The following is a 23,626-nucleotide window of genomic DNA, read 5'->3' as shown; positions in this document are numbered from 1 at the left end:
TTTATAAACAGGTTAATGAAAAGCTTTTACCTTCTCAGCTGGATAAATGTGCTGCTTCATGAACTGCTTAACCTTCAGCAAAATTTCTTGGCCTTTCCTACTTTGATGGAAGAGCTCTCCGGAAATACTGTGCTGTGTGCTGCTGAAGGATGATCTAGGGAAGAATATTCAATGCAGTAACAAGACCAGATTTCCCCTCATAATAACATAAGCTGCCTTACACAAGCATTCAAATAAATGAAGACGTTGGAAAAGCTTTGCCTTGCCTTTGACCAATAGTTTAGACCACTCTTACCTTTTTGAGAGCTCTAATCCTCTTTCTGCCAAAGGCTTCACAACCTTAGCAAATTCATGACTATTCTCTGCAGATGCATTTCCAATGAGATACCTGGCATATACACCCTAAAACCAAAAGAAAGCCATATATGTATAATTATGCACCTAAATTTTTTTCTTTAACACACTGGTGATTTCTTCAAATAGAAAACTAACACTTAAATGCACATAGTCTTTAAAGGAAAAATCTTACTGGGATATGCTAATATTGGTTTTGGTACATTTCTGATACAATGAAGATGCTTGCTTAACAAGAGTTAAAACCATATCCCAGCTAAACCAAATGAAAGGAAAATCAAAAAAAGTAGTTGTGGAAAAGTAAAAAATAAAAAAAGAAAAGACAAATGTCCGCATGTGATATGGCAAACGAGCCCAGACTGTCCTTCAAGCCAACTGACAATAACATAGACATAAGGTTATTACCCATGACTAAATGAACTACCCACAAACACACAAACATATGTGACATTTCAGCAAGTGTGAGGGTATTACCTGGGCTATTGCTGCCAATTTAAAATAGGACAAAGCAAGAAAAAAGTTCAAGTTGGATAAAGTAGTGGAAATACGCCGGCAGCGGCAGTAAGTGGAAACCAGTTCTTCAAAGGAAGGAGTTTCTACCAAAAAAAAAAAAAAATTTGTTTAGAATACTCAGCATTTTCTATGATTTTTTTCTACCTTATTCTTCAAACATTTGAACGGTTTTTTAAACTTTATGAGGTATTTCTTTTACATAGTAAACACCATGATTTATCATTTCTCATGACATAACTGTGATATGGAGATACCAAAGGAAGTAGGATTGCCAGAATTTCAGATAATAATAACATTTCCTGCTGCCCTTTGTCTCCACTCCACTCAGGCAAATTATTTCAACTGGGGGAGAAAAGGCTTGTTTTAAAAAAAAATAAATTATATATTTACATTTAAATTTCTTTTTTTCTTCCATTATCTCTTAGCAAGGTTCAAAATAAGGTTTTACAGAAGTAGCCTATTGTAGCTAAGACAAAGCCTGATAGAACAGAACTATCCAAGGCTCACTATCAGCACTTTTGCTACAACAACAGAAAAAAAAGAAAAGTTCTTTATAAATACAAAATGATAGGCTTGTGAATTTACCATTTAATTCCTATAACATTTCAAATAGAAATCAAGCCTAGGGTTTGTTTCAAGAAAAAGATTACCATTTCATACCTATGGTGTTTTTGAAACCCAAGACAGAGCCTTGACCTAAGCCCTTAACAGATGTAGGCCAAAAGTAGAATTGAGTGGCATATGCAAAATCTGCTAGAGGATGACCAGTAGTTGAAAGTTCCCAGTCCAACACTGCCAAAACACGAGCCTTAAAGAAAAATAAAAACCTCAAGTGAGCGTTAGAAGACACTTTCTCTCCATCCACAAATGCACAGCCCACTCAATATCCAAGTGTTTTATTTGGTTACTACATGTTTAAAATTAAAAACACACACTGTAGCTATCTACAACAAAAAGAGCTCCTTTTGGCACTATCTAAAAGATCTGCAGAAAATTAACATTCACTAAAGGACAGAAAGCTAGGCATTTTTCCAAAGAAAATCTGATTTAAATCTATATTTTTGAGTAATGTTCTTCCTGGCAGAAATCTCCAAACTCTCCTAGTATAAAAGATGATTAAATTAAAATATCCAAAAGAACAGTAGTACTGAAAGTTGTTGTGCTTCTTTCACAGTCCTGTTGCACAGTCTTTTAGCACAGAAATTCACAGACAGACCACGCACCAGAAAATCTTCACAACATTGTCCATAGATTAACACTTACGCGGGAAACTGAATTTTTTAAACAGGAAGTCAGTCACTGCTCAGAGTGAGCTTCTGCTGCAAGCATCCTTGCAATGGTGTCTTCAGCTGGGTGGCCTGAGACTCCCCACAGTGTCATTCTGTTCTTATAATCCAGCTATCCTGTCAACCTGAATGACCCCTTCAGCCTCTTCATGATCCATGGCTACTTGAAATATGTGGAAAAGTCTTTCCTACATGGTCAGTCCTGCACATTCAGGAATGGTTTCTAAAGACAACTTAACATTACCTATGTGCAACTCAGTCAATTCCTTCAGTTGCATCAGGAAGAGCTGGGAGAGTTTCCAAGACTGTCAAATTCCCTGCTCAGGGAAACGATTAGCATATTTAAGCCTACAAATCACATCTATCAACTAATCCATGCACAAAATCTCTAGGAATTTCTGGGATCTTTCTCATGAAGCAGGCATTGCAGTCATGGTCTCAAGTTCCAGGCATGTCTTCTGGTCACAACACAGCAAGTAGCACAGAAAAAAGTAATGAAAACGCAACTGTGTTGATAGACAGGCAGCACACATATATTTCCATAAATTAGAAACAAAAAAATAATCTTGTTTTCCCTAAAGATGAATGGGAAACTTCCAGGGTCTCTGTGATCTACATGTGCTCCATAACTAAAAAGCTTTGGCAGATTTTTCTCTGCTTCCACTAGTGTCATGTATCATACATTCAGCTCCTGCTCCAAAAGCCCTTGTTAACTGAAGCCATAAAACAGATGTCAGTAGGCTTTGGATCAGATGCTTATGTAGTTTAATGAAATGAGCCCTCAGCTGCACTGAATCCAATAGGGTCTATGCATATAAAATGCTTTGTTCCTGTACTTCGCAGTAGGGACTTGAACTAATGAATAAACAGAGTATCTCTCAAGGCCAGGTTGGATGGGATCCTAAGCAATGTGGTCTAGTAAAAGGCATCCCTGCCCACAGCCAAGGAGTTGGAAATAGATGATCTTTAATGTCTCTTCCAATCAAAACAATTCTATGATTCTGTGATTCCATCCATTCTATCTAGCTCCTGCAATGAAAGCCAGGACTGCATTAGGTAACTAAACACCTTACACAGAGTAGAGTTCAGTTTTCCGTTTCTTTCAAAGATGTTTCATGCACTAAAATAACCCGCATATAAGTGTCCCATTACATGATGGGAGTACAAACAAAGGGAGGGCTAAAACCTAGTAAATGAACAAATACATTTCAAATACCTCTGTTGGGTGGAAGATGATGTTATCTATTCTGAAGTCCCCATGAATCAGGCTTTCTTCATTATCATCAGGAGGCAAGTTGTTTGCTAACCATTCAGCCAGCTTGTTCATGGCAAGAATATCTGTATGAGCAGCTGCATCATACTGTTTTTTCCAAGTGGATACCTAAAAAATACGAACACTCCAACAGATTTTTCAGTTGATTCACAAGTTTTTCAAGAGTATAGAATTTTGAAGCACAGGCTTCTGGGCTTTGGCTATCACTGTGTTGCTTGAAAATTCGGTAAAACCCAGTACCTCTGCATTTGCAAATATGAACTGAGATATCAAAAAATGAAATGAAGACCACATCTATTTCAATCCTATTTACATAGCCCAAATCTAGTGTTATTCCAAAGCAAATGCGTATCATTCCCTAAGTGCAGCATTACAGAATCAATCTGAATGCAGTAGTGGCTTCAAATTGTGCACAATTAATTGAACTTAGTGAAAGGTTAATAGCTAAAATATGATCATTAATAACTAACAGTTTAGCTTGCAAATCAAATAAACAGTCAAAGACCAGACAAAACAAGAGAATGTTAAGAGCTGTACCTGTCTTTTGCAGTACCCTGGTCCTCTACCATATCCTTGGAGACCCAATGACTGTAAATTAAAGGAGTGCAAGAGGGCCAGAGTTTCCATCATTGCAAGATACAGAGCGGAACGCTCTGCTGGGCCCACCTCAGGCAGAGAGATGTCTCGGAAAATGCGACCCTAGAAATACCACAAATCAGGTATTTGGTGGCATGTACACACCAGATGAAAAGAAGTAAAGACATACATTCCACAGCCAAAAACAAATGGAGTGAACCAGCAACCCCTATGCAATCAAAAATTCCTTCCTCAATTATTTTATTCCTCACCCATGGACAAAGAAGGGATTCATGGCAAACCCAGATCATTAGTATATGGTGTATCTAACGTGTATAGATATCTATGTTGTACCTGGAGATGAAATTCTGAATTAGAACACTCAGTCCAGGTATCCTCACGCTTGAAAGTACCAGGAAAAACAATGTCACTGTATTATCTCTAAAAGCTAAATTTCAGAAAAACTACCAATGAAGATCCCAGGGGAAAGGAGGGGCAGGCAGGGGAATGGGTGGGTTGTGGGTACAGAGACTCAGACAGTCCAAGGAAATTCACTTGTTTTTTTCTCCTTAAAAGCAGGTGAATACATTTAGAAGATGGCCTTGTTGTTCCATTTTCACAATTGTTAAAAAGAGAGTAGTGCTGAGCATCACAGAATGGACAGACTGTACACTTACATACTTAGAAATCTAACAAGGTTTCTTATTAAGGAATCACTTTTTTTCTAATCAAAACCAGTAAAATCCTCCATCTTTGATGTAAGAAATCTGTTTCAAATTTTTCACAGCTCCTACATTCTATTACCCTTTATTTACAGTTTTTGTAGGAAGGTAAACCTAATCTTCAGAAACTGGCCCACAAACTTACATTTCTAATTTCCCAGTAAACCTGATGATAGAATGGTGTGCAATGAAAAGGGAAAGGCCTGAATTCAACTCCTTCTCCCACAGGATAAAAAAAAAAAAAAAAGACACAGTCAAAATCACCACAATCTAACAAAAAGCGTATCAACTCAGCTACAGCACCCCCAGATTAGTAGACTACAGAGAGAGATATGCTGTGTTCTTTCTGAAACTAGTGTTTGAACAGGAATCCTGCTTTGCTTTAAAGAAAAGGTGATTGTATGTCAGTTCCTATCATCAATACTAAACAGGCTCCAGGATATCCAAAGATTCAGTTTACAGACCTTTTTTTCCCCTCTGACTCGGGTATGCTTCTCACAGAAGCAATATTGCCTCATTTCAAGACATCCTTCCAAGAGCTCAAACAAGAACAAGAGGTTAAACACTGAGCTAAAAATTTCAACAAAGTGTGAAATAAGCATTGGAGAAGCTGAAATCTGTAAGTATCACTGGTAGCTAGCATTTCTTTAAAATATCAGAAGATTATTTATGCTCATATCACAAAACTGTGCTGGGTAAGGCTCTAACAGAAAGGTTTTAGACAATTTAAAAGCAACTTGTAGTAGGAAGAAGAAAAGAACCTCTCACACTGGAGGACCAACCTGCACATGCTGCATTACATAAAACTCTGTTCCAATGACAGAAACATCACTGCAATACAAAAGGGGCTCAGGCACCGGAAACCCAGCTGAAAACAAGGCTTTCTGCACACGATATTCTCTATCCACCTGGAGAAGACACAGAAATTTAGGTTTGATTAAAACTTCCCAAACATAAATTAGCACAGTGAATCCTCTTGAATGTTTAATCATATGTAGAGCACAGAACATGGGAAATAATCCAGCAACTCACTGTATTTCTGGACACATTCATCAGTGTGCTGGACCATCATGTACAGACCCTGGTCAACTGAGAAACAAAGTATTTGGAGCTCAGTGAAGAATGTTGCTTACCTTGTGTGCTCTCGGTAGAAGAGGACCATGGGGCTTCTTCCTAAGCACAAAAGCCTGCCCACCCTTCTGAAGGTAAAAGGTTGGGTTTGACTGGCCCGAGCTGCAAAGAGAAAGATTATAATTACTCAAAAACTCAAATAATTACAAATTTGTAAACTTCTAACAGAAATGATACTTGCAAAACCGCATTGTGACTTGATCTCAACAAAATGGCAGAATGGAGGAAAGCATTTTCTCCAGAGCTGTTTTTTGTTGTGGGTTTTTTCAAATCTGGACTGCAACAGGCTGCTCAGAGAAACTGTGGATGCCCCATCTCAGAAAGTGTTCAAGCCCAGGCTGGATGGGGCTCTGAAAAAACTGGTCTAGAGAAAGGTGTCCCTGCCCATGGCAAGGGGATTGGAACTAGATGATGTTTAAGGTCTGTTCCAGTCCAAATCACTCTATGATTCTAGTCTATGATTAAATTACTGATGATTCTAGTACCGAGTCCCGCTGTTTGCCAGCTGATTATCATGTCCAAAGATTATGCCTTAGGGAGATGTAGTGGTGTATTTTTTATAGGAGCTGTAAAATTTTAAAGAATGCATGTTGGAGTCACAAAGAAAATTAGACATTTCAATCACACACGTGCAAAAGAGAAGGACAATGCAGTTAAACCCTTCATAACACCTTGTCTATCATATTCCAATCAAACCCACTGATGCTTATTTTCCTCAAGCCTCTGTGTTAATCTGCATGCTTTTCTCTCCTTGTTCTGGTTAATTTTTAAGATGTATTCTGACCTAGACCAATAAACAATTAGATTACTATTGGAAAATACAAATCAAATGAACTTTTGCCCACATTCCTCCCATCACAGTTCCATTCTCCCCAAAGCAGTTAGGGCATTTTATAATAGTTTAAAAAGTTTGACTGACAAATACTCTGCCTGGAACAAAACAAATTTAGGCCAGCTGGGGCTGTGAACTGTAATTACAAGACAAAGTAAAAGCATAAACACTAAAACTTTAGCAGACTTTACTATTAGCTAGTCTCCTAACCCCCTCCTAAAGTCTTCTCAGCTGAAGTACACAAGAAGATTAGGGCAGATTGAATGAATTAATGTTTTATATTTACATCAGAAGACAATGAAAATTTGCTCACTGTTTCCTAGTGATAGTTGCAGATAAATTGGTCAAGGTCATGCCAATAAAGGAATTAATCCTTATTTTCAGAATAACTTTACTTCTAACAGTTAGTTCCTGACATGAAGTCATGCAGCCACACCACTGATTTGCTGAATGCAAACGAACTCAGTGCTCTATGGAACAGAGGCTTTGGAGCCCGGGTGTAGCACCGCCCCGGCACACTGCATGATGCTCTCCGGGCAGTAATGGGAATCCCGGCACATCCTTATGCTGTTCTCGGGCATTTGCTCACCTGGTGGAGTCTAATGCTTTTACCATTGACTTCTTAAGCCACTTACGTGCTTCTGAACAATACTATTTGCTGCGCAACTAAAGATGGAGCATATCAATTGCGATTTACGTGCAGGCAGTAAAACAATCGTGGGTGTAATCTGAGGACGGGGCAAGTCCACGCAACACAGAGCCCGCCCACAGCCAGCCACAGACTGACTGTGACAAAGGTCACTTCGGCCGCCACCGCAAACTTTGCCTTCTTCAACAGCTCAAAGGACGAGTTGAAACGTGCTTTTAATTGGACTAAGTCAGAATGCATCTTAAAAACCCATCGATGGCTGCTGCCCGCCATCCCGACGGCAAAGGGCTCTACCTCTGACCGCTTTCCCTGGCAGGCGGCAGCCAGCGGCTCCTCTGCTCTCCCCTGCCGGGCGCTCCGGGCCAGAGGAGCGGCGGCGGCCCCGCCACCTGTGTCAGTCACCTGTCACCAGTGTCACCTGTGTTACCTGTACTGCCTGACAGCCAGCGCGCCCGCAGGCTGCCGAGGGAAGCCGGGCAAGCGGCTGCTCAGGTACCGCTCCAGGCTCTCCTGGTCGAAGCGGTGCTTCGGCCGCACCTCGCTAGTGCCCGGCTCCGCCGCCATCCTCGGAGGCCGCGCCGGACCCCCCCCGGCCGGGTCACCCGGGTCCGCCAAGGAAAGCGCTTCGCAGCGCCCTGGCTGCCGGGCCCGGAGGCTTCTCCGGGAACACGACGTTTCCCCGGGGGCAGACACCGCCCCTCAGCTGCCGGGTGTGGGGAGGCGGCCCCGGCTAGGGCCCGCCCCGGCGCTTCCCGGAAGCTGCTGGGGCCGGGCAGGGACGTGTCGCTGCCATGGCGGATCCCGGGCGGCTGGAGCGGCTGGAGCGGCGCGTGCGGGAGCTGGAGGAGGAGCTGGCCCGGGAGAAGCGCGGGCGGGGAGCGGCGCGGGCCCGCATCGACACCATGAGCCCCGAGGTGACCGACTCCAACCCCTACAGGTGCGCCCAGCCGCTGCGGGGGCTCTGCCGGGGGCCGGGGGATGGGGAACGGGGAGAGCCGTGGGGTGGAACGGGGGGTCTGGGTGAAGCGGGAGAGGCACATGGAGCTGGAGGGAATCTCAGGGATGGGGCTGGCTGTGCTCGGGAGGCTGTCGGGCAGTGGGAGGCAGGTGCTTCGTGCGGAGCAGGGGGGAGATGCTCGGATTTCCCATCTGGCTGGGCTGGCAGGGGTGCATGTCAGGGTTGCTCTGTATTATCTTGCTTTACAGTACAGGCAGGGAGAGAGAGGGAGAGAGAGGAAATCTTATGAGCTGCGTTGCTAGTAAATGGGACAGGTGTTGGTATTACATGACGTCTTATTCCTCCAAATTGCCTATTTTAGAAGTCGGTTTCTAGAATTCTTGAGCTTTAGAGATCCCCTTCCATTCTGGAAATCTGATGATTTTTTGGTTCTTGTACTGTTGGCTTGGGTTTGGTTTTAGTTTTCATTAATACAAGCTGATACCTGTACTTTCATGAAAAATGCAACAGAGGGATAAAATGTTACTTTAAAATCCATTCAGTTATCCTCAAAACCCGATAGTCTCTATTTATTTTATTTTTTTAATGCTATGTTAATCTAATCAAACCAATCAGGAAACAGTGCAAGTCTTCAGTAGCTTGCTGCCATATGGTTCACTACCAAAAAAAATGTGTCACCTTTCATTCTGTAAATCAGGGATTCATTTACAAAAATAGCTGTGTCCTCCTGATTTCATCAATATTATGCATACCAGAGGAATAGGTGCATGAGTTTCTGCAGGGTTAGGACTCTGCTGCAAATAGGAAAGCATCTACTCTGTCACTCAGACTTTACCTAGCTGCCAATCACAACTGCAGTGGAAACAGGCTTGAGTTTATTGCTTGGTGAGGTTATTTCTAAAGCAAAGGTGATTTTAAATGCCTGAAAAGCAAAATTGTTGTTAGAAACATTAAGAACATTTTCTGTGTAACGTTGCATTTTTTTTCTTCGTAGTCGCTTGATGGCATTAAAAAGAATGGGAATTGTCAAAGACTATGAGGTAGGATTCTATCTGTAATGAAATGTTGCTTGCATTTTTTTTCCTGGGAGGACCACTTTTGAGATACTGTCCTGTATATTATTTCTCTCTACAGAAAATCCGTACCTTCACAGTTGCAGTAGTAGGTGTAGGGGGCGTTGGCAGTGTGACTGCTGAAATGCTGACAAGGTGTGGCATTGGTAAGGTAATGAGATTTTTTTTATTCTTCTGTATCTTTATAGTAGATGGACCAGTCCCCTTTGTAAAGAATTTGATTTGATTTCACTCTGTTGATTTTACTCAAATGAAAAATGTTGTGAAGAAAGCACTCAAGAACAGCACTTGCGTAAACATCGCACATGAAGAGCGTGTAATTTTATTATGCTGGTTAAATTGATTTATTTAGGGCTTAGCCCTGTATCATGTGCATGATTCTTGTTTGGATGTTTGTCATTTCCATATTCTTATATGAACCCATCTCTGTAATCTTCACGCTGGATTACTGCAAAAGGAAAACAAAATAAAGAAAAAGGAGGGAGTATTTCACATAAAAGATAAAGTCTTATAAGAACCAAGTTTATATCATGGAATTGAATTTAGTAGATGACAAACAGATGTCTTTATCACAAACATTAGTTTGTCATGTTGCAGCAAGTAAGAGGGTGGTAACAGATGTGATACTGTTCATGTAGGTTAATCTGTTGAATATTCTTAGTTTAGATCAAATAAAGGGTTAACTTTTTATTGAGTAATTTTAATGATGTAACAGATTGGTTCAGTTTCTCACATCCTTATGATGTCAGTTCCTCTTGTATATGAACTGAATGGGTCTCTGAGGGAAGGAGTTTGGTTGGGGGAGTTTTCTATGACTTTGGTTTCAGAATTAGTTTTGTTGTTCAAAATGTCTTGCCACAGTGCTATGTTTGCAGAGTCTCTGGAGATTCACACATGTTAAAACACTCTTTATTGTAGCTGCTTCTGTTTGATTATGACAAAGTGGAACTGGCAAACATGAACAGACTCTTCTTCCAACCTCATCAAGCTGGATTAAGTAAAGTGCAAGCAGCAGAACATACTTTGAGGTATTACTTGGAGAAGTGGCTGTCAAAATCTATTTAGCCAAGATGCTGCTCCAGAAAACCAATGTTTCACTCTTAATCATTAGCAAAGTAGCATGGTCTAATTTGGGAATTTGAGTATAAAACATTTGTGGGGATGACTGATACTTCAAAGACATTTTTGTACTGGTCAAAACCGTAATGTGAGTATACTTTTTAAATATAGTCAGTTTTGCTCAGAAGTTTGGTATAAACTATGCCACTTCCATATGTTGTGGGTTTTTTTCTTATATAATCTAAGCTGTTGACAAATATGAGTGAATTCTAGAGTTCAGACTGGAAACTTAAGACTGTAGTATCTCATGAAGTTAGGGAGTAGAATGCAAATTGTCCTTTTATTCTTTACTACTGACACCTATTATTTCCTCCATAAGGGATATTAATCCTGATGTTCAGTTTGAAGTACATAACTACAACATCACAACACTGGACAACTTTGAGCACTTCATGGATAGAATAAGGTAAAATCCCCTCAACTTTAGCATATCGCTAACTTCTGCTGATGTGTGGTTCTACACAGCCTCACATTTTTCTTGTTGGGGCTCTTTTTCAATTTAATAACTTCCAATTGAAAACCTCTGGGAAATATATGTATATGAAGACATCCCTGCCTCCATATAGATAGAGATAAAAACGTGTTCTCTATAGCTGGCATTTATTTCTGCTGTTACGTAGTTATTTTTTATATGAGTGCATCTTTAGATTTCCAAACAAAGCTCTGGGTTTTCCATTATGGAAAACAGAGTGCTCTGTAGTAGTTTCAGGTATGATTTATAGAATGAAGAAGGAAGTAGTTATTGGTGGATCTCACAGAGATCTGAAATAACTTGCACCATTTGCAGTTCTGTTGTATAAAGATACAATTCTCCAATACTTTGTTCTGTGAGTGTATACTGTACAAGCAGTCTAAAATGCCCATACATTTAAATCCTAGCTTCAGCATGGTGTTATATCTACTGCAGATCTAAGATGCTAGTTGTATCCTGTACTGCATTTGCACAAGTTTTGTTAGAAATTCACTTTTCTTGGGCTTCTGTACTCTAAAGCAGCATGTTGGTTGCTGTGTTGGTGTTTTGTTCTGCCAGCAATTTCATGTAAACCTCTGATGCTTGTTTCAGTAATGGTGCACTGGAGGAAGGGAAGCCTGTGGATCTTGTTCTAAGCTGCGTGGACAACTTTGAAGCTCGCATGGCAATTAACACGGTAAGGCACAAGCTTGTGGAAGTCTGTTTTCTCCTATAAATAATGTTAGGAATTATGCAACTATAGAAAAGGCAGGAACTTAAAAACAATCTCCTAAGAAATGTCCCCCTTGGTCTAGGAATCTTGAGCTTTTACCCAGTTCTTATAAACCCATTTTATGTGTGTAAGTATCACTGAAGACTTTAAAGTTACTATCAGCTAATGGTTAGTAGAAGATCAAGGTATCATAAAGTCTGTCTTTTCAAATTACTGTGTTTATATAACGGTATTTTCAAAGCCTGGTATGTTAAATCTTACAAACTTTTAAAGATTTTCTATAGCTGATTGTACACTTCACATGACTTCTTGTATACTAAAAATGCTGTTTATTTAATCAGACTGTTTTTCTTTACAGCAGCAGCCAATGTAGGGTATATGCCAAATGTGTGTTTTCTGTTACCCTTCAGCTGACTTGATCCACAAATTGCAGGCAGGGAAGGCACACAGATACACTGTATCCAAGCCTCTAAAAATAGTTTGTGGAATTGTATTCTGTAGTGTGCTGTAACTGGGTCACTAATGTCTGTATTTGTTAAAATATCTCAGGTCCTCAGGAAAGCACAAAGGGCTGGCTTCATGAGGGCAACTTTTATTTGCTGTTTGATTTGTCCTTTGATAAATAATTTCTATCTCTTCATGTCCCTTTTTCTGACCATAGCCTTTTTGCCTGGAAGCAGGGAGATGAATGTGTTTCATCACTCCCAATTTATCACACTGTTTGGGTTCCTTTTCTTTTCATTAAACTTCTGCAGTGCTGACGTGCATGTTTCTCTGTTTGTAAGGCCTGCAATGAACTCGGACAAATCTGGATGGAGTCTGGAGTGAGTGAAAATGCAGTGTCAGGACACATCCAGCTGATCATACCTGGTGAATCCGCTTGTTTTGCGGTATGTGGTGCTCTGCTGAATTGCTCACTTGCCTTTTAGAGTGGGACTGGGAATGTGAAGATCAGCTGGCCTAGTGAGTGTGATCCTGGCACAGTTGATGAAGTACCTTAAAGTTCTGTGTGATCTGTGGGATTTCTTGAATGCTTTTTTACAGTTTAATTTCTCTATTTCCCCTCAGTGTGCTCCTCCACTGGTAGTAGCTGCAAACATTGATGAGAAGACATTGAAACGAGAAGGAGTTTGTGCAGCCAGTCTTCCTACAACCATGGGGGTTGTGGCAGGAATGCTTGTACAAAATGTTCTCAAGTAAGTGACCGAGTTGTTGCTATTTGATGTGTACAGCAAAATATGAGAAGAAAAAACCCAGAAGAAACATTTCATAATGACAGGTCTGGTTCTTTTTTACATGTTCATGGCTTGTTTCCTAATTCTGTTGGCAACATTGAACAGGGCTGAAATACACACTGCTTGAATTTTAACTAGAAATTTCAGGGGTAAGAAACAGTTTCAGTGTTTTCCAAAGGGTCTCTGTTGCTGCAAATACACATGCACATTTTTTTTTCTTAGCTCTGCATTTAAGCATGCTCTGATTTGACATCATTAAGTTATACATTAAAAATGCTATAGTGCTGACTTGTCCTTGAAATTTTGTACACGGACAAAGAATAAATTACTTCTCTTGCCTGTAGCTGAGTTATTCTCACACACCACGAGAAGATGGGATTCTATATTGATCCAGTTATTCTGTTGCCAGCTGACTACAGCATAGTTTGATTTAAGGCAATTACAGTAACTCTACAACTCCATAAGTCTGAAAGTGTATTCTGAAAGTTCTTTGAGGAAAAATTATTCCCTGAGCAACTGAAGTTTAAGGTTTGCACCTGTATTACAAGCTCCTTCTTTCTCTGTGTTTCCAGGTACCTGTTAAATTTTGGTACTGTAAGTTATTATCTTGGTTACAATGCCATGCAGGATTTCTTCCCAACTATGTCCATGAAGCCAAACCCCCAATGCAGTGACCACAATTGCAGGAAACAGCAAGAAAATTATAAGGTAAAAACGGTTTGGGTTTGTGGGTTGATTTATTTCCCTTTTCTTTGAGAACAAAGCAAGCTGCAGATCTGTAGTAAAAGAAAATATTTGTTGCTACTTCAGTTTGCAGCAGTTGTCTTCAGATGGTTGCACATGTTTCTAAACATACAATACTTACAGTTACCTTAAAGTAAAGAGTAGAAAGAAAGGTTGAGCAGGTATGTAGAAGAAAGTATTACTTAACTGAATGCAAACTTTTCTGGCAGTTGTATCTTTCTGATTATTAACGGGTTTGGTGAGTTTTTAAACTTACAGATATTCTGCCTTTTTTCTCCTAAGCAGTCACCATTTAGAACTTTTTTATCTTACATATTGGAAGAAATGTGAATATTAGGCTTGAATTTCTTTGCTGTTCTTGGAAATTGGACTGTTAAATTTTGTTTATTGAGGGGTTTATTTCTTTGTGTTTTCCCTCCAGAAAAAAGAAGCTGAAAGACCAAAAGAAGAAGTAATTGAAAAGGAAGAAGAAATAGTACACGAAGACAATGACTGGGGTAAGTCATCAACTGGAGACTAAATTATGTTCCCAATACTGAGATTCAATTTGGGTGAACACAGTTTAGGGTACACAGAATTCTTCTAGTTCTTATTTTTTGTAACTTACACTGTGTAATTACTGTTGGCTTTTCACAGGTTTTGAAAGTAATTTTACCACAACTTGATGGTACGTTTTTAGTGCAATGTCCAGGTTTTAGGCTCAAAATGTAACTGCTGCTTGAATAAAAAATTTCCTCAGAAGATGGTCTGAAGATGAGAGAGATATGAGAAGATGTATTAACTGCATATTGCTTTTAAATATACTAGAGAGCAGTTGTCATTTCCATGACCACTGTGCTGAGGCATCCCACGGATTTTTACATTCCTCTGAGGGTTTTAAATTCGAAGGAATTATCTTAAGGAATGGTACATATGTTTTATATAACCATTTTAAGAATGGAGATACATGTTCTGTTTATTACATGCTATAGAAAATAATCTTATCTTACAACTGGGAGAAGTGTCCTTATGGTAAAGTTTAAATGCTAAGGACAAGGAAGAGATGCCATTCTGGTTCATAAGTTGCCTATATAGAATTATTTCATATATTATAAAGGGAAAATATTTTGTATTGATAATGGAATGAAGTTGTTGAAATGAAAGATGTTTCTGCTTTAATTTTATTCTGTTTTGGGAAAGTGGCTGCACCTTTCCTCTTACTGTGATAACTTGGTGGTTAAAGAACTTTTTCTTTTAACTTTTAATGGAATTCTTGTTTCCTTTTAATGCAAAGGCATTGAATTAGTATCAGAAATTTCAGAAGAAGAGCTGAAAGCTGCATCTGGCCCAGTACCTGAGCTTCCTGAGGGAATTAGTGTAGCATATACTATCCCAGACAAGGTAACATATTTATTCTTTATGAGTTTTTGAAATACACATTGTAGATTAAAATTTATAATACCAGCCAGTTTGCCAACCCTTTAAATCTAAAACAGAATTCCATCTTGAACAATTCCAGTGAAACTTGACCTCAGTTCATTTGATTATTCCTTTTTATGGTCCAGTTTTGTGTTCCTAGGAAAGGTACTTCTTTAAGTAGTGTGAATGCTGAGATGGTAGGAATGAATGCATTTGGGGGCTGGGGGAAGAACAGCAAATGTGAATTTCTCAGTTGATATTTTGGTGACTAATTAATTTTTACCATACGTATCTTGTCAAAGCTGTATGTAGTCAAAGAGCAATGAGTATACCTGGGGAACATGGAATCTGAATGTATTACAGTAAGAACATCCTAACTCCTAGTCAAAATAGTTTACAGTTGAAGCTTATAATCACTTAGGCCTAATCCCACAACTGAGTGCCTGATTCTTGGAAAATGGCATAGTGTAACAGCAATAAAGCTGATCTGTGGGGTTTTTTTGTTTACTTTTTTTTGTTGTTGACAACTTTTTCTTCCTTTTCCTAACAGGAAGAGAATTTAATAACTGGGGAGACAGTAAGAGAGTCTGAAGAAAGCCTAGAAGAACTCATGGCCAAAATGAGAAACATGTAGAAAAAAAAATACTAAGTACAACTTTCATGAGTTTGGATGGACATTGGATTTTGAGAAGACCACACTTCTTACTTTTCTTTTTTTTTTAACCTCCATTGAAGCTTACCTTTACTTTTCTGATGAAACAGAACAGTTACAGGGGCAGGAAGGACACAGACTTACATTGTTTATATTCTGTTTTCTCATCATGTCTTTATTAGCAGATAGAGCTGTGCTACTGTAAATTTTAGTTTCTCAGCACTCACTGTCCAGATATTCAGTGGCAAATAAAAGGACCTGGATAAAGTAAAACAGCAGGCACAGCACATTATATACCCTATGATGTGATGAGAACAGCACACAGAACAGGCCAAGAGAAAGATGAAATCTGCTGGAGTGGACTAAGTAGGTGAAGAGCAGATGATAATGCCTCTCTCATGTTGCTGCTCCTGATTTTCCAGGCACTTGTACTTGATTGTCATTCCCTGGTCTGAAGTCTCGGCACAGATCATGCTGTGGCTACTTTTTCTGAGTAAAGAGAACATCTAAGCCTTTTCATCTGCCTTAAATATCCCTGGGATGAAATTTTCTTTATCAATGTCTTACTACTGCTTGTCCTTAAACTGCTTGCCTATGTTTTGTATGTGATGTTTTGAGTATACTGTAAGAAGGTGAAGTCTTTTGTTAGTATTACATTAGCAGACTGCACATCAGCATGCCACTATTTTGTCTGGCAGATGCTTTTCATGACAAAATTATGACAACATTGGAAAGAACCGGAGATTTTGTCTACCTTTTCAAAAGTCTAAATATTATATTTTTGCTGGTTACTGAAAGTTTAGCTATAATTCTGATCACTTCCCATCAAATTGGCTATATTAAGGACTATAAGTCTGAGTTTGCTTAGAAAGTCTTCTAAAATGAGACGCTATAAATTTTTAGTTTTGCAAATATCCTCATTGGAGTAGCTCACCTGTTGTATTTGTCTTGTAAATGACATTAGTACAGTTATATAACCTTTTAAATGGCCACGTGTTAAACTGACCTGTAAATATTTACATCCTGGAGCCACCAGTACCCTGCAGAACTGGAAGGATCAGTTTCAAATATTCTAACTACTGTGGGCATCTTATCCTGAACTTGGTAATTATTTCAGCCTTGGCAGTATAATACAAATATTTCCAAGTTGGGCTCTTCAAAAAACTTTTCCACAATGCAGCCAACATAGAGTCAGCTGTTAATGGCCGTGGTAGTATCCCACTATAGTGTAAAGCAACAGCAATATCATGGTGGTGCTTCTGTTTCTTAGGGCAGCTGAATTATTACCTAGTTATAGCTGGTTTAAAAAAAGTTTCATTTCTGTGCAAGGGTTACAAAATTCAAAGTCAGTTTCCTCTACAGCTAACATCTAATCATAATATATACATAAAAAATCATTTCTGAAACCTGTGAGGAAGATTTTGGGTGGGTTTTGAGTGTGGGGCATTATACTGTAAAACCAAAGTGGTTTTTTGGATAGAGTTCTGTTTTGGAGAAACCAGGTTTTAGAAATAAACTGCAGAGAAAGACAGAAATAGAATAATGAGACCATTACAAAGGTAGATACTTGAATCTGTGTCACTAAGTCTGTGTTAACTTGATCCAGTGTCAATTTACATGTTACTTACATTTCTTTGTGACTTTCACCTTTCTGTTGGGAACAAAAAAAATCAGGCACACAGCTGGCTATGGAGATCCTGAGGCAAACGGCTGACCCATTTCTGCAACAGCTGAGTTCATCCTGACTCTTAACTATTTGGCTGACATGGCTGCTATCACAGGATTGACAGAGAGGCAACTTCACATACACTTTTATGAGGGAGTTAATACACTTTTGTATGCCCTGTTAGAGAGTACACAAAATGGGTCCTGTGTTAGTTTCAGACTTTCAACTTGTATATACAAGAATTTGAAATAATCAAAAAATAAATAAAAGATGGTTTTATGTGTATGTATAATGGTTAAAATTATTTAAAAATAAACAGCATCGAAAAAAAGCAGCATTAAGGATTTTTTTTATATATTAAAAAGGTATTTACAAGTATAATGTACTCTAACTGTAAAACAGAATAGAATAGAATATTTATTGCTTCCTTGTTATGAACTAACAAAGTACATTGCCAAATAAAGCTGGACTTAATAATGGCAATCTTATAAAAGTGTTCAGTTTTAACAGCATCTCGTGAATGTTATTAAAATGTTGATATCCTGACAGTGTAATTAAATCTCAGTTGAAACTGGTGACCCTCTGCTTTGAGGTGGAGTTCTCCTACACAGAAGTATTATCTGGCATACCCCATGTATACAAATGACTTTTCCTTGCTGTCCATGAGGCACAGCTCCATGGAAGCTGTCTTGGAAGCTTTCTTTGGGTTCACAGGGTAAGCACATGGATTCCGCACCCTCTCTGCTAAAGGACAATGGATGGTTGGGATTGGCTACTTTTTAGGGACCAATTTTTTATTTTAATTTTTTTTCTTATTCCAAAACCAACCCTGCAACCTAGTAGGAAGTTGGAAAGAAGTTGCTCAATGGAAGAATAGTAACAGTTTAGCAACAGTAACACTGAGGATCTAGAAAGTAACAACTTCTTTAAACTAGCGACAATAGGGGAAACTATTTAGGAGAGGAAGATGTACCACTGTACATGCTAAAATCAGAACAGACATGACAAGCTGGACCAGACATCTGATAACTCTTTAGAGGAATTACTAGGTCTAAGAACATCAGACAACATACACACAAGCTGAGTAGGTTGAGGTTTTGGGGTCGGGGGGAGAGTGTATTTTTGTTTGGGGTTTTTTGCACGTGTACTTGTCTGGTTTTATTTTTGCTCCTCTTAGTTGGTGACAATCCTGCAAAGAACTTTCCAATTTTCAAAACTTTTCAAGGTGGCTGAAATAGAGTGGTAAAACCCTTGCTTTGCTTACAAACCCATTTTCGGAATAAGAGGAAAACATCCAGAGAGCTATTTATTACATAGTGTCAACTCTTAGTGCTCTATCCTAAGACCTTCAAGAACTATTTTTGATTTTTGTTCTCAATTAAATCTTAATCTTAAAAATCAAATTTGTGTTGTATATTTGTGCTGTCAGTTTTATATACCTTTTCTTTTGCCAAGTTACTGCTTTACCAAAACACTAATTTCCTTCTAATCAGAACAAGGGCTGAAACGAGCAATATTTAATTCTACTATAAAAGAGAAAAAACACTCTGGAAGGCAAGTACTCCTTTGAAGTGAAGGCCATTTGCAGTTTTGAAACTGGATCAAATTAATCTTAACCTTAGCTGCCATTGAAATTTATAGTAGGGTTTCAATTAATTTTCCGCTTACATTCCTTTTTTTATAAACAGTCTTTTTTTAGTATGTATTTTAATTGATGCATGCATTTATGGACTGAATGAGAATAAAACTCAGACTGATTCTTCCAATGATTCAGGTATTAAGAAATAAAACAGGCAGGTAGATTTGATTTACATTTCTTTATCTGATGGAAGACTATTTTGCATCACTAGGTTTTCCCAGCTAATAGAAACATTCTTGTGTTTTAAGGGATTCAGTAAGATTAAACAGTGAAAGTATTGCTAAAGGTTTAAGAACAGGAAATCTAGCCATAATCATCTTCATTCTGATTGCTCACTGGAAATATTTTTATTGAATAGAGTGGAGTCTTACAACAGCTTTAACTGTAGATGATGATGATATATTTAGATATCCTAGCTTCCCAAGGAAACCAATGAATTTTGCACAAGTCCCTTGAATGAAAGTTTGCTTAAGGCTGAAATTACCCTGCAGGTAAAACTTCAGGTTAAACAATATTTTCAAAGTTTTTTCAAAATTACCATTTCTTCAGAAACAACTTTAAAAGCTTCTAAAAAGGCAGGAAGGATGACGATACAAAAATACACAAATCCTCTAAGCCATGCTATTACAACACAGAAATAAGAACTGCCCCTTAGAGTTTATACAAGTGGTTCAGTTTAATTTGTTATAATCCTGGCACTTAGCCTAAGAGGTACCAAGTCCATGTTTTTGGTATTAGCTACACCTTGAGCCAGTAACTAATGTGTGTGCCCACACAATGAAAGAAGCTCACTTTGTACCATGCAGTCTGTAAAGTTAAGGCAGAATTCATGAAGACAGGCATCAGTCTCAAAATAGTACATAATCCTTGGAAAAACAGATTTCTCTTAGTAATTTTCTGTCTTGAAAATATCAATGGAGACTACCTTTTCTTGGAGCAGGTTTGTATCACCTTTGTCCTTGTTCCAGCAAAGCGTTTGGTGATAATGCACTTTTTAAGCTGAATGTGTCTCCACTTGATGAGTGTCGAGAAGTTGCTTTTCCACCAATCAACAAAGTCTCTGCTTCTTTTATTTCCATAGCTCTCTTGTAAAGTTCAGCTGCCTTCTCAAAATCTCCCCTTTCATAGCTTTGGAAAAGAGCAAAACAAAGTTGAAACAAGCAAATAAAACAAGTCTCTCAATTCATTTGAATTGAAATATATACCATACTATCAACATAGTGTACTTAAAACTCTACTTTCCCAGAAAATATGCAAGCCCAGATGTTTTGTTTCATGCAGTATTTTGCATTTATAGGGTTGAAGCATATAATCTTACCTTAGCACAGCCAAGTTTTTCAGTGTTTCCCCCACACGAGGATGCATTTGGCCAAAGCTGTCTTCATAAATCTTTAGTGCGCGTTCATAGAGAGGCAAAGCTTCAATCTGCTTTTTCTTTGGGAAGCAGAAAGTTTCTTTGTAACAGATGTGTCATTTCTTTGATACAGATTACATGGGCTTTTTTTTTAGCCCTGTATCAGGCTAAACAACCTTTAAAATGGAACCCAAGAACTTGCAACTACTATAAGGAATTTCCCTTTTCAATACTATTAAGTTTCTTTCATTTCATTTAGGTAAAAGTCATAAAAAAGCCTAAGACAGGAAAAATAAATGGTAGGCATTAAAAACTTACCATCTGACAGTAAAGGACAGCCAGGTTTACCAGAGCAGTTGCCACACTCGGGTGCTTTGGGCCAAATGACTTCTGTCGAATTTCAACTGCTAGCTCATACAGAGGAACAGCCTTGTCAAGCTTTCCCTAGAAATAACAGGGAAAAAAATGATTCAGTTCTCTGGTATCAAGATGCTAACAGCAAAACCTATTTTAAACAAAAGCCTTAGAGAAGATCTAATGGTTTCTAGAATAAGGGGATAACTGTGCTAAATAGTATGCATATTCTATAATCTATGCACAAATTATTTATCATGAATATTTATTAGAACTTAATTTTCCAAAATACTGGGCATATTCAACTCCCAGGTAATGGGTTTCTCAGCTAGGTTTACTTCTTCCTTTCTTAATTTATTTTTTCCCCAGAAGTGTCTCATTGAGAAGGCTGTAAAAAGATTTTTCAGTTGTACTTTTATCGAAATAATTGTCTCCACTGACTTTTAATTTGTGCTCTTTCAAACTATCAAAGAGGTTTTTGACGCAAATATTGAGTGGTTTTGCAGCATGAAAATTAGTAGCTGAAGTGAGCAGAAAATAACATGACCCAAAATCATTTAATGCACACAATAGCAGGTAACAATTATTTAGCAAAAACATGAGCAATTTTGATCCAAGAGACTATGTCTTTTTTCTCCTTGAAGAACAGTAAAATGTGAAAATGTAAAATAGATAAAATTCTTAAAATTCACTGAACTTGATCTTGGTTTAACAGTTGGAAAGAGTATAACAGTATTGCACTAATAATAGCAAATGGTTAGAACAACCATCTACAACCACAAATATTCACAACACGTTTTGAAATTATGAAATGCAGAAGTTTATACTCCTGTTAATTTTACTCCTCACAGTGCATTAAGCATAGAAGTAACGCTCACCTTTCACTGAGTCAACAGAAGCTGAAGGTGGCTCAGTCAGAAAGTTTATTTGTGAAATACTATTTCCCTCATAAGCCTTCAAGCTACCCTTAAACTGACTGTAAAGTTCAAGGTCATTGTGGAAAAAGAACTATTCCTACCCACTAACATGATTTTTTTCCCTTAAGGCAAAGACATTACAGTTAATTTAGGTGATCAGAAGAGGTAACAGGCTTGTGCTCACCATCTTTTTGTACAGCACTGCCAGGTGTTTCACAGTATAAGCCAAGGAGGGATGATCTGGAGCCAAGGCTCTCCTCCTGATGTCCAAAGCTTTCTCATAGAGCTCCTCAGCCTTGTCATAGTGCTTCTTCTCATTGTACAGGGCTGCCAGGTTGTTCAGAGACTGCGCGCAGTCTGGGTGGTCGGATCCCAGGACTCGCTCCCGCATTTCCAAGGAGCGCTTCAGAAAAAGCTCTGCTGTCCTACACAACATATTTGCTCATCAATATTTAAAGCTGGTAACATCTGTACAAGCTGAAATGCCTGTTTGAACTAACAAAATCAGCCTTGAAAACTCATAGTAGAACCTGACAAAATAGAAAAAAACTTTGTAATGTCACCACTGAAGCAAAGGTCACATTTTATCTCACTGCAGTAGGTGCTACTATTCCATTACAGCTTTACAGCAGCTCCTCTATCAAAACTATTAGTGATCAACCCATAAGACTCCTAGCATCCATTATTACCAGGCAGCTCCTCATAATGACATCCACACAACCCCTGTCATGCTATTTTCAAGAGCTCAGCTTAGTAAGTCATAAAAAACAATTTTATGTTAGAGAAAAAAAGGACCATTTATACACAGAACTGTAGGTTTGATTCTGGAGCTCTTAGATTAAGTGTCAAAAGGTGTTCACTCCATGCAAGGGCTGGAGGATGATGTGATAAAGAACTATTCATTAAGTGACATACCCTTTTGCCACTGATTGCATCTAAACTACATGAAGTCTTGGACTTGATGGTTCAGAGCAGATATACCCATTTTGAAAAGTTCCTTAAACCTCCAGTAAAGAAGTTTACACCTTTTCTCACCTATGAAATGGTGGAGATACAGCTACTCTTGATGTAGGTTGCAATCAACAGGAACTACGTATGAATAACACGGTCTATTAAACAATCTTGTCTGAGATTAGATCAAATATTGCTCCTCTATAATCAGTCACTTAATGAGAGTAAACTGATGAAAATCCCACATCCAACAACTGTTAAAAATCAATTCCTTCACTGCAGAGATCATGATTCTGCATGCAGATCCTAAATAATTATATACTTCTGTAAATATCCAAAAGCTACAGGTGCCTTAAATATCAGGTACAGGAAGAACTGGAAGTAAAAAAACTCCCGGAACTCTGTGCTTTTTTGCTGGGCACTTTTGTTCTTCTCTGTAAAGATTCAATTCAGTAGAGTGGGATTTAGATGACTTTACAATTCCCTCAAAACACACAGCTTAGATTCCTCTGTCAGCTAAAGAAGTTGATGGGAAGAGTAGCTAAACATACAATCAGAACTATCTTGCACCTTTTATTCCCCTTCCTCAACACCCTGCTTATCTCTATCTGCTTTTAGAACCTTTGTGCTGTTCCGGCCCTTTCTGGTTTTTAACAAGACATCAAGGTAAAAGCTGAAGGATTACAAGCACAATGAATATTTAAGTCATGACTTCTTGTAATACTGTCATAGGAAAACAACAATCCTGCTGTTCAAAGATGAGCACTGCAAAGAAGAGAGTCACAAAATAGCGAAGCTGAGTAGAGGAAGCACAAATTTGAGAACTGGTATTTGCAACAAAGGCTAATTAACTGTGGAACATCAATTCTGAATGCACTGACTTGGTAAATACCCGCATGCCAACAGCACCAAACAGAAAATAGGAGTAAATTTCCCAGTGAACAAAACCCAGTAGAATGAATAAGGGACAGTACTAAAACAAGGATTTGATCATGTATCTACATTTAGTGCTGGATCTCCATGCTCTGTCTCCATTCAGACAGCTG

At 38.6% G+C, this 23,626-nt stretch overlaps 3 protein-coding genes across 6 annotated transcripts in view; 1 reads left to right on the top strand and 2 right to left on the bottom strand.

Annotated features, from left to right (window-relative positions):
• Nucleotides 1-8,052, bottom strand: part of ACAD11 (acyl-CoA dehydrogenase family member 11) — a 29,115-nt gene extending 21,063 nt beyond the window's left edge. The window contains exons 1-9 of the mRNA XM_066193314.1: nucleotides 7,764-8,052; nucleotides 5,858-5,957; nucleotides 5,507-5,632; nucleotides 3,964-4,125; nucleotides 3,370-3,534; nucleotides 1,528-1,675; nucleotides 829-950; nucleotides 296-402; nucleotides 31-154 (exon numbers count right to left, since the gene is read on the bottom strand). Coding sequence (XP_066049411.1) covers nucleotides 31-154; nucleotides 296-402; nucleotides 829-950; nucleotides 1,528-1,675; nucleotides 3,370-3,534; nucleotides 3,964-4,125; nucleotides 5,507-5,632; nucleotides 5,858-5,957; nucleotides 7,764-7,900 — 1,191 coding nt within the window. The 5' untranslated portion in view covers nucleotides 7,901-8,052. The remainder of the gene's footprint in view (nucleotides 1-30; nucleotides 155-295; nucleotides 403-828; nucleotides 951-1,527; nucleotides 1,676-3,369; nucleotides 3,535-3,963; nucleotides 4,126-5,506; nucleotides 5,633-5,857; nucleotides 5,958-7,763) is intronic.
• Nucleotides 8,053-8,113: 61 nt separating this feature from the next.
• On the top strand, nucleotides 8,114-17,939 carry UBA5 (ubiquitin like modifier activating enzyme 5). 2 transcript variants are annotated; one of them, XM_066193326.1, is made up of 12 exons: nucleotides 8,114-8,273; nucleotides 9,289-9,334; nucleotides 9,429-9,518; nucleotides 10,286-10,395; nucleotides 10,806-10,892; nucleotides 11,550-11,634; nucleotides 12,456-12,560; nucleotides 12,739-12,866; nucleotides 13,478-13,613; nucleotides 14,071-14,146; nucleotides 14,923-15,029; nucleotides 15,598-17,939. In XM_066193326.1, exons 1-12 carry the CDS (start codon nucleotides 8,128-8,130, stop codon nucleotides 15,679-15,681), a joined length of 1,200 nt encoding a protein of 399 aa, XP_066049423.1. In that variant the 5' UTR covers nucleotides 8,114-8,127; the 3' UTR covers nucleotides 15,682-17,939. The 2 variants fall into 2 exon arrangements, with proteins under 2 accessions (XP_066049423.1, XP_066049430.1); XM_066193333.1 differs by lacking the exons at nucleotides 8,114-8,273; nucleotides 9,289-9,334 and having other exon boundaries at nucleotides 9,495-9,513; nucleotides 15,598-17,935.
• NPHP3 (nephrocystin 3) overlaps nucleotides 9,664-23,626 on the bottom strand; it is a 34,048-nt gene continuing 20,085 nt past the window's right edge. Inside the window, exons 24-28 of one of the 3 annotated variants that reach the window (XM_066193290.1) lie at nucleotides 21,814-22,054; nucleotides 20,677-20,802; nucleotides 20,323-20,438; nucleotides 19,930-20,132; nucleotides 9,664-9,815 (exon numbers count right to left, since the gene is read on the bottom strand). In XM_066193290.1, coding sequence (XP_066049387.1) covers nucleotides 19,952-20,132; nucleotides 20,323-20,438; nucleotides 20,677-20,802; nucleotides 21,814-22,054 — 664 coding nt within the window. In that variant the 3' untranslated portion in view covers nucleotides 9,664-9,815; nucleotides 19,930-19,951. The other 2 variants (XM_066193282.1, XM_066193300.1) reach the window with 2 other exon arrangements.

The sequence above is a fragment of the Chamaea fasciata genome, unplaced genomic scaffold, assembly GCF_029207755.1.
Source record: "Chamaea fasciata isolate MVZ Bird 193981 ecotype frontalis unplaced genomic scaffold, bChaFas1.0.hap1 SCAF_1, whole genome shotgun sequence".
In the NCBI taxonomy this organism is placed as follows: domain Eukaryota; kingdom Metazoa; phylum Chordata; class Aves; order Passeriformes; family Sylviidae; genus Chamaea; species Chamaea fasciata.
Note: the sequence above shows the minus strand (reverse complement) of the source record. Positions and strands in the feature narration are given on the sequence as shown.